Here is a 10,152-nt window from a genome sequence, read left to right on the forward strand (position 1 = left end):
CATCTTTAGAAGTCTCAACTTCCAGCTGGTTTCTTCACAAAGTTAAGCAACTATGCATGATGTTATACCTAAATATTGGTTTGTATTTATAACGAAAAAGTGCAGTTCACCTCGAAAAGCTTTTGCAAAAACAGGTTAGAAGTGCACATTGTTGAGAATCACTGATCTACAGATCACCAGACAGACCTGAGCTGGAGTGGAGATGTTATCTCAGGGGAATTGCCATCGCGACCACTTATCAGTTGGCTCCGATCGAGAGCCATCAAATGTCAACGATCTCGCACAAAAAAAATTCCACCGCTTCACGACATCCGTTTTTGCCACTTCAAGTTGCCTTATCTTCGTTCCTCTCTTTTCCCATGAGCTAGCCAAACAAGCCGGAGAGATGCGAAACGTAGCCGTCAGATGTTGCCAATAGAATAAGAACAACTTGAAATAACAGTGATCAAAAAAGATCAGAAAAGGAGGCACAGACCTGGCCAAGGGCAATCTCACACTCAACAAGTTCGACTTGCTTCAGAAAAACACAAAGGTTTTCCAGCCTAAAAAAGAGCTCAAACTCCATACACCGAAAGTAGCAGCTTCTTTCATGACCTGGTTGTATGCCTTTTATGAATCCACAGAACATTTCTTACCGGTCAATCCATAACCACGCGGGAATCCACATTTCCTTCAGTATATCTGAGGTTTGATCACTTTCAAATCTGTCTGTGCAGCAGGTTTGTCCAGACAAGCAAGTGAAGGTTTTCTAAATTAGAAAAACCTCTTTGGTTCCTCTTTTGGAAGACTGTTGCCATCTACCTGATCTGCAGCTAGTTTAAAGAACGACTAATGTGTTGATTTAAGTGTGTCTTAAATAGATCTTGGACTCTATTTTACTCATCAGTATGTATCAGTTTGTACAAAGCTCTTTTCATTTAAATATTTACATACAAAATGTGCCCACTAAAAACACATGTTTTTTTCTGAAAATTAAATTGTTCATTATAAAAACACCCACTCTGCTGTGATTTGTTAAGCATCAAGCTTTGTCACCGCACGTCATCAATCCAGGAAGTCTCTACATTCAAGGGACTTATACACATAAACACGTATAAACAAGGCAGGGCACGATTACAGCTGGCTTGAGAAGTGAAGGGCATTTTTATGTCTTAATGGACTACGCTCTCGTAACCCCTCGTTCGCCGAGATTTCAGACAGGGGAGAACTTTATAAAGTAATATGTTTAAAACATGGTCATGATGAGGGACTTACTGTATCTTAGAGAGGAAGATTTTAACATTTGAAACATGTGAGAAGTCAAGAGAGTTGGGTTTTCACTTTAGCTCCCATTAAATTAAAAAAAACATTAATTTAAATTCCAAAGATTATGATTGTAAAATTAACTGATTATGTTTGGCTTTAGGGTCCATAACTCGTGACTATAGATACTTTGTTACTGAAGTCCAGTGAGATCGTTTATTATTATTAATAATATGCATCAATAACATGTGTTCTAATAACATGGTTGCAGGAACTGACGGTACGATAAACATAATATGTAATAAATACTGTGTCTATAGAGCTGGGCCACTGTTCATTACTGATGGGCTGGTTAAGCTCCATGAAGCTGTGTCATTATTTTCAGAGCACACTTGACAAAACTCTATAATTAATATTTTTGCAATGAACACCTTTTCTAATGAAACAACATCATCACCACCAACTGAGTTCTAAAAATGATGACACCATTTCATGAAGCTTCACCAGCCGCCACGACTGTTCAGCGGTCTGACAGCTCAGTCTGGTGGTCCTGGTGAACAGCCTTTTCCTACAAGCAAGAGAGCAAAAAAAAAAAAAAACTGCACGTCTGAGGTGGGATGAGTCTTTCATCTCCGTCCTAGTCTTTAAAGAAGCCTGAACCTTAACGAGAACTACTGTCTTTTCATTGGCTTGTGTTTCTTCAGAAAACTAATCAAAGAGCTTGTTGGGTCTGAAAATATATGTTTAGATCAAATGTGGACTGATCACAGTGGTTGAATATAAGTGCGTTTATGTCGCTATTGAAATGAAATCAAAGAAGTGGATGGATAAAAGAAGATTGCAGCAATTGGTTAATCTTCACCACAATCATTCTTTCCCGCGGAGGCACACAAACTGGAAGCAGACAGTCGTGCTGTGACCAAAGATAACAAAATCTGGCAGCCAGCATCGCTCCGTCAAATAAATTAGGAGGGTTTTATCTTTGGGAAAAGCACTCACTTCGAGAGGGTAGTCAAAGATTTGGCATCTTTGGGAGATTAGGAATTAAAAAAACTAAAAAAACAATGACGCCACAGGTGTAAAAGTCTATGACCACGTACTTTGCAAGATTGACGAAACCCGAACATCAGAGTAACACCTAAAGGGTATTTACAGACTGAAACTAATTTATTGTCAAACATTTCATTTGGCATCACAATAGGATGAATTTCTGTTTATATTGAAATATGGAAATGTTTTTTTTTCCGCAGCACATCAAAAGCGGACTCTTGCTGATGAGCAAAGCTACAGCTTGTGTGTCCTCCACAAATGTCAAGTGGATTCGTCAAGCTGTAGGAGCGGCTTACTCATGAAAAACTGTTTACTTCAGGAAAGTTTTCAAAGATACATTTAAGCAGAGAGAATGTTCGATTGTTGGTAAATATACAGGACGTGATGCTTGACAACTGTACTGGATGAATGAGAGCTGACTGGCCTCCACTGCGCCAGTGTTGAACCCTTGGGAAGCATTTATACGACACTGGAGACAAGGATCAATTCCCACAGCAATACTGCAGGATTAGATCAATTGGGATAATCAGTGATGTTTTAAACAAGACAAGCCCACGTTAGGAATCCTAATTACTTGACTGTGGAAAGCAGAAAAACACTAATAATTGTTTTTGTCAATTTTGTTTTTTTAAGTGAAACAATCACAGCAACACCAATGTTTGCTAGCAGAAGTTCATAATGGGGTTCATTTTCCAGCATTTAGGCATTTAAAAGGGCCGTTGATGAACCTTAACTGGAGCTAATTGGGTTCTTAACCCACTGAAATATAAAAGGCGGGCGCAGCAGTCTGCCAAGCAGCTCATTCTCGATCAAAATTAACATAATAAACATTAATTTGTATTATAAGTATTATAACTTTTCAACGTTTAAATGACGTTGATATCTTCGGAAACAAAATAAGAAAGAAGCATTACAGGTATTTCTTGCACAGCCCAGTAGAAAATGAGCAAATAAGGCAAGCTATAGTGAAGGTTACTTGGATCTTGATCAAGTGTGTCAATTTCAATCAAACAAGGGGCCAAAAATCTTTCAGTAGTTGAAGTTTTTATCTTGGAATTTTATTCTCAGAGTCTCTTTTTGTCTTAATTATCTCCGTAATATCCCGTTTTACCAAAAAAAAAAAAAAAAGTTTCCTTCAACAACATCGAATCGTTAACATCCATAATCTCTGTCCCTCATCTAAAAGACTGGCATCTTTATAGGTCACCAAATCAACATGAACATTAATCTACTTTGATTTCAAGCCAACCATCCGGGGGTCCACAAGTTTTAAATATGAGATTTAGATGGTGATTCAAAACGCAACCAAAATTCCATCTTTTTTTTTTCCATGTCCAATGATGAACGTTTACTGAATCTTGAAATTCAAATGTGTTTGATATTTGTTAAAGTTCTTTTGCAAACAGAATGATATAAATCCTTGCAGCGGTCTTAGCCTTGACCAGGTTTCATTGTGAAAAAGTACATAACTCAGTTATAGTACTGCGAGATAACCGCTAAAACTGCCACATTCAGTAAACATAATATTTAATGTTATCTCTGCCCAAATTGCTGAAACAAGACTTCCTGAATTCTTACTCCTGCCTTCAATAGAGTCTAAGATGAGTAATGCATTTGTTTATGGGGGTTCATTGATAGCAACCACCAGCAATCTTCAATTACCATTGATTTAAAAGAAGGTTCCTGTATCAGCAGATGCAGTATATAGCTTTCAGTTTGGGCACTTCCCAATCCCGTAATCACCTTAAAATTCCTACAAAAATCCACATTTACATGATAACCCAGTTTTCTTTCAGCTTTTCTAGCGTCATTGATTCAACACTATGACTCATCCCTTTTCTATACCTTCGGCAACCTCTGGGTAACCACTTGAATATTCCTAAAGTAAGCATTTTGATAGTCACTTCTGAATATGTGGTTGCATTTATTTTTCAAAGTATCAGGACAACCACCCAAGATAATAAACCTGGTGTGATCTATACATTAAACACATTAAATGACTTCCTCAATCCGTAGATAAAAGACAAGTAACGAAGCTTGACGAGTGGTTTTACGCTCCGTAAAGTACATTTAACAGTAAAGTTTCTAAATGTGTTTCAGACAAACAAATCAAGTCTTGATGCATCTTGAGTGGAGGACGCATGGGTCTTTAACACCAACATTTCACATATAGAATCCTGTACAGCTGCGCCGGAACATTGGGCCACACAGTATCATTATTCCCCCACTGCTCTCCAGCATCCGAGCTGTTTACAACACCCAAACCCACACACTCTCCAGGCAACTGTCACAGATCATTCATGTTAATATTACAAGTCATTTTGTATTCTGCCACAACAGCTTACAGCTAATTATGTGTCCCATAAATTATATATGTCCTCTCAGCTGAAAGGAGGGAATCTGCATTTCATTAGAGGTTCTTCAGTGGATAAAAAAAACGACTCCATAAACGGCTGATGCACTTACTGAGCGTCTGATTGTTTTGACCGTTGTGTGTCTGTTGTGGGTATGTTTTGCATAATTCTTCTTGTTCCCAATGACGATATTTCAAAGCTTTGGGTCTTACCTGCGCAGAGAAGAAGAGTGCACAGTCCCACCCAAACCCCCATGTCTCCTCGTCGGTAGGTCTTTGTTAAAGGGATGCAGGGCGATCTCTCTCGTAGGAAACTTCACAACTTCACACTTGAATTATCCTCACAGGTTCTTCCTCCATTTACAGAAAAGCTGAGTTATTGTGTCGACCGCCACCTGTCATGTGATAAATAAGGTGGTCACTGGATCATACAAACATATTTTTTTTTATAAAAGATTGAATCAAATACAAACAGAAGAATTCACAAAATAGTTCTGATGATAAATAAAAAGCCTCTTAAAGCCTCTTTTATGTTGAAATTAAATTATTTAACAAAATGTTTTTTTCCTAGTTAAACATCCAGGAGTTCATTTTATGCATTTTATGCCATATAATCTCACTTGTTAGTCCTTATAAATGTTTAATAACCTGTGGCTGTAATATATGGATACTTATTTTAACAGGGTATTTGTTTAAAGAATCGTTTATCTGCACTTATACGCAAGAAAGGGACCTTAGAGATGTGGAACCACATCGTATATTAATGGATATTGATGAAACATTGATATCAATAATGGCTCAGTAACAGTGCTGTATCAATTGCATTTAGTTTTACAAATGTGCGTCGCATATACATCTATATATTTGCATTATAATACATATATGTAATTATAAAATCTATGTAATCTCATCAGTTGTATACGAAGATTAATTTCATTTATTTAAAAACAAAATAAGTTGCCTTCTTGCGAGTCCATGTCATGAACGACATGCATTGTAACTTTTCAATCATTTCTAAATTTCCTCCCATAACTGATCGTCCCGAATGTTTCAAAGTGATCTTTAACGAAACTGTAAAAGAGCGTCTTCTAACATCCAGTCATGAGCAAATGAACAAATCTGCGATTCATTCTTTCGTGTTTAAAAAATATTCATTTTTAGGATCCATAAAGTCTTTCTCACCATTTTCGACGTCAGCTCCAGAACTGAATCCTCCGGATAGTGTGCTTGAATAATGTTTTTAATAAAGTCCTCAGTGATGCAAGTCGCTCCAAAAAGACTCCATGACGATGGTCCGGGTCCGCATGGATGAGACAGGAGACGCGTAAAGATCTGCCTTCATCTGGAGGATCAAGTCTTTCCAACTTTACGCGGCGGATCCGGGATCTTTGGGCTCAGAACCGGTGACTGCGGACGCAACAAAAAAAAAACTGAGAGGATGCTCGGGATTTTCAGGCTGCGCTTGCAAATGAGAGGGTTTTTTTGAAAGCGTCACGTCAGCCTCCAGACTTGAGTCTGGGCTCAGTGATGCTGCGCTCTCTTCCCGTCCTCACACCAGCTCCCTGAAACTGAACTGGTCTCATCAAATACCTTTTTTTTTTCTTATAAATAACCTTTTTTTTATATTTGGACTTCTCGTCCCCCGTTCTTTTGTTAAGTGTATAGATCAAGAGGTGGTTGATGTTGTCAAATATTTATTTCTCTTAATATCCATTTGAAATTAACTAATACAATTGAAGAAAAAGGAAAATCGTACAGAGTTGACACAGCTGTAACGGGACATGTATATTTTATACTCCAGCACTCTCCTAATAAGATGGATGATTCTGTGAAGAGGGGTGGAAAAGTGCTGCAACCTGTTGGTCCAGAGGTCGATGATGAGAACCAACAGTGCCCCCTACAGGATCCATGTGAAGGCAGGGAAGCGCCCCGAGCCGTCCGACTCGAGTCTTTACAAATAAAAAAATATATATAAGAAGGTGCTTATTAGACAGAGATGATGGACAAAAAAAGACGCTCAGAGGCAAAACACTTGAAAGAAAACCTAGTTTCTTTGTTATAAGGTGGTCTTTTTAAGCTTAAAGTGATACTTCAGCCACAATTCGAATTTCAATCTAAGTGTATTTGAATGTAGCACCTGTTTCTTAGTTGTCTTTGTCTGTATCTTCATGGACAACAACTGAGAAAAAATTGACATTTTAACTGTTTCCTTCAGCTGAGAAAAATCTTCCAGTCTGTTGCTCCTAAGCTTTGGAACGATCTTCCTCTCCCTCTGTGTTTGATGGATCTACTGACTCCTTCAAGAAACATCCGTTTTTTTTGTGCAGGCTTTTCCATGATTTTCTGGAACTCCTGTTGTGTTATCAGTTTTATCCTGCCCTTTAAAGTATATACTTTATTGAGTATTGTTTTGATTGTTTAAGCGCTTTGTGACCCTGGTCTGGAAAAGCGCTATACAAATAAAAATGAGTTACTTACAAGTCTAAAAAGGAACCGACTATGTAAAAACAATCCCAGCCCTTAGTCAACTTGACGGTAAGGAGAAAATGAGTGACACCTGAATTTTGGGTGAACTTTCTTTTCAATAGACTCTAAGGAGAGGTAAACATTTGAAATTGCCTGCTTAAGACCTGGGCTCCAGCAATGGGTTTAGCTGGTATCCTATTATGTTTGGTAAATTCCTCGTGTTTTTGGTAGTGATGATGATTTACAGTGACATTAAAGCATGCGTCATTCACAAGCCTTTTGATCTTTTAAATTACTAGCATGAAATGGACGGAACACATTAAAATAATTACCCATAGAACACTTCCTGTATGGAATATAGTGGATATGCCAATCTATAAATATGGAAAAAGATTTTATTTTAAGAGAATCAAAGATTTTCAAATGTCTTCTCAATATGACGTTGTCAGTTACATCACGCCCGTTAAAACGTGATCAGGGTGTCAAGGTTCATCTTTTTTCATTTTCTTCAGCGAGATGATGAGTCTCAAGGACGTGGAAAAGTATCTGCTGCAGTGGACGGTCGTCAATAATGGCGTGAAGTGGAATCAAAGATGAAAGCTACAGATCTCGTGAGCATGTGTATTCCTTGATTCCTCAACAACATCCGTAGCGTAGGTATTATCCTACACTTTCATCTCTACCCGTGTCTCAAGTCTTTGATACTTTGATTAGAATTTCTTGGGGGCGATTTTTTTCCCCAAAGTACGTATTTAATCGCTCCAACTGTTCTTCGTAGAGGTAGTTTTGGCCTGATGAAGCTTCAACAAGCAGTGTTGTTGTTTTATTAGCCCACTAGATGGCACTGTTTGCTGTTTAGTCATTTTCTTTGAACTGCTTTGAAACCTCGATTTTACTGAACTATTAAACTTATGATTCTGCTTCATGAAGCTTCATCAGTCCATCTAAGACATGAGGCCCTCATGAGGTCAGAATAGAACTGATCTGAACATGTAGAAAATGTTTCCGACAAGACCAGTAACAATTTTATGTTTATTATTGTATTAACACTAAAAACAACTTGTTTAAGTTCTTTATTTAGGACTTTTCCCTTTTTTTCCTTTGTTCATTATTTATTTGTATTTTATTGAAGGTTCAGAATATTATTAACTGGCATAATAAGGTTTGACGTATGTTTTTAAATAACATTATTACTCTCTTTTTGGCTTAAAGGGCTCCTCACAGTCACAACACAGTATATAATGCGGCCCCTGAGGAAATTTAATGGCCCAGCGTTGCTTTAAGGGAAGACTCAAACGCTGTGTGGAGAAAACTTATACGAGCTGGTCTCGAAGATCTTGTTTATTTCAGTCACCACTCAAAGCAATAGGCCACAGGTGACGGCAGAAACTGTAAAGCAAGAGAGGGATGCACTTGATCCTCATTCTGACCAACATTAAAGTCTGTTTTTTTATAAACATAAGAGATAAGAGACAGTTTATGAAGTAAAAAATAAACAACGTGATATGGTTTCTCAATGTGTACAATGGCGAATTCTGCCTTCACAAGGAGGAGGCGGAGTTTGGTGAGATGTCTAATAACGTTGCAACCTGCTTTTCTGTCCCCTGAGGTCCTCAAGGCTCCAGTCGGGTCTAACATAAGATCAAGTGGCAGGAGATGGTTTCACAGTCGGGCTTGGCAGATGATCGTGAACCTTTGACCTGAGCCAAACAGGTGCTGGGATTGAACCGGAAACCCATTTGTCACCAATGATGTAAGATGCACCATTTTAAGAATACGTTGGTCTGTAGTCTTGATCGGAGCGCATAGTAGGGTCGTAGTAAACCAATGCTGTGTCTCAAATCGCATACTACTCTTAGTATACTAGAAGTTGGTATGCATCAGTTTAGTGTACGTCCTAACTAGTACGCAAATTCTCCACTGATAGTATGTCTCAAATCAAACTCTGCTGCTACACACTAACAGGAAATCACATGACAGCTTCTTCTTCTACTTCTATTTAACGATGTTGCAACCAGCTGTTTGAACGCTATCGCCGACACCTGCTGGCAGCACGTTTTGCAACTTTGGAAAAATAAATAAAGAAAAAATATGAGAATCTAAATATTCACGAGATATTTAAGCTGGTATCCGCACCGAAGACGTGTTTATCCTCCTACTGCTGCTGAAAATGAACCTGTAAGTATATTAATATATATGCGTTTATATATGACGTAACTTCCGTTTAAAACGTCATTAAGCGGTTTAGGGTGGTTAGTGTCCATCGAACCATGCTCAGTTTTGTGAGCGTGTTAGTACGCCAATTTAGTGTGCATGGCGCACTAAATTTCGCATACTAAGAATTGAGACGCACTAACGCACTAAAAATACTAACTTTGAGTACACTAGCATGCGATTTGAGACAAAGCACCAGTTTAAATGTTCTCCCTGTGTTAGCATGGTCAATCACGTTTCCTCCCATGGTCCAAAAAACATTGAGAATGACTGAATTGTCTGCGGGCGTTTGGGTAAATCATAGTTTGTATTTCGGTCAGGCATGGTGACCTGTTCAGTGTGTCCCCTGCCTCTCGCCCCGAGAAGACAGCAAAAGCTCCAGCGACCCATGACTCCAATAATAGAATAACTGGTTGAAAACTAATAGACTGGGGAATCACAACTCGACACTAAAAAGGCTAAAAAGAGCAAAAGATTGTCGTGTCAGGTGCGAGTAATTCAAATATTGACACGTCGGAACATTTTTTTTAAAGCATGGATCAGATTTGTTTGTTGTGTCGCTCCTTGGCGAGGAGTTTGAGTTGTGCTACTCAGTGAACACGCCATAATGGGAAACCGAGACTAGTGAACCAGAGCTAGGAGGCAGACAGAAGCAGCTGAGGCCCCAACACAACACTGCTAAACACCAATTACAGGCCATCAGAGGAAGAGAGGAGGAACCCCGTGGGTTGGTTGAGGAGAAGGGAAAAATAATCTCCTCATGTACTTCCTGAGCTCCGCACCACCGGCGAATCACAGAGAGATTGACATATCAAAGTGAAAACTCT

General features: G+C 38.7%; 1 protein-coding gene across 1 annotated transcript in view; it reads right to left on the reverse strand.

The window, feature by feature from the left end:
• The window catches only part of LOC148079687 (transmembrane protein 132C-like), a 158,396-nt gene extending 152,347 nt beyond the window's left edge, over positions 1–6,049 (reverse strand). Inside the window, exons 1-2 of the mRNA XM_087791342.1 lie at positions 5,828–6,049; positions 4,859–5,040 (exon numbers count right to left, since the gene is read on the reverse strand). Coding sequence (XP_087647468.1) covers positions 4,859–4,901 — 43 coding nt within the window. The 5' untranslated portion in view covers positions 4,902–5,040; positions 5,828–6,049. The remainder of the gene's footprint in view (positions 1–4,858; positions 5,041–5,827) is intronic.
• Between the last annotated feature and the right edge of the window lie 4,103 nt (positions 6,050–10,152).

Source organism: Callionymus lyra, chromosome 5, assembly GCF_982586985.1.
Source record: "Callionymus lyra chromosome 5, fCalLyr1.hap1.1, whole genome shotgun sequence".
Classification (NCBI taxonomy): Eukaryota; Metazoa; Chordata; class Actinopteri; order Syngnathiformes; family Callionymidae; genus Callionymus; species Callionymus lyra.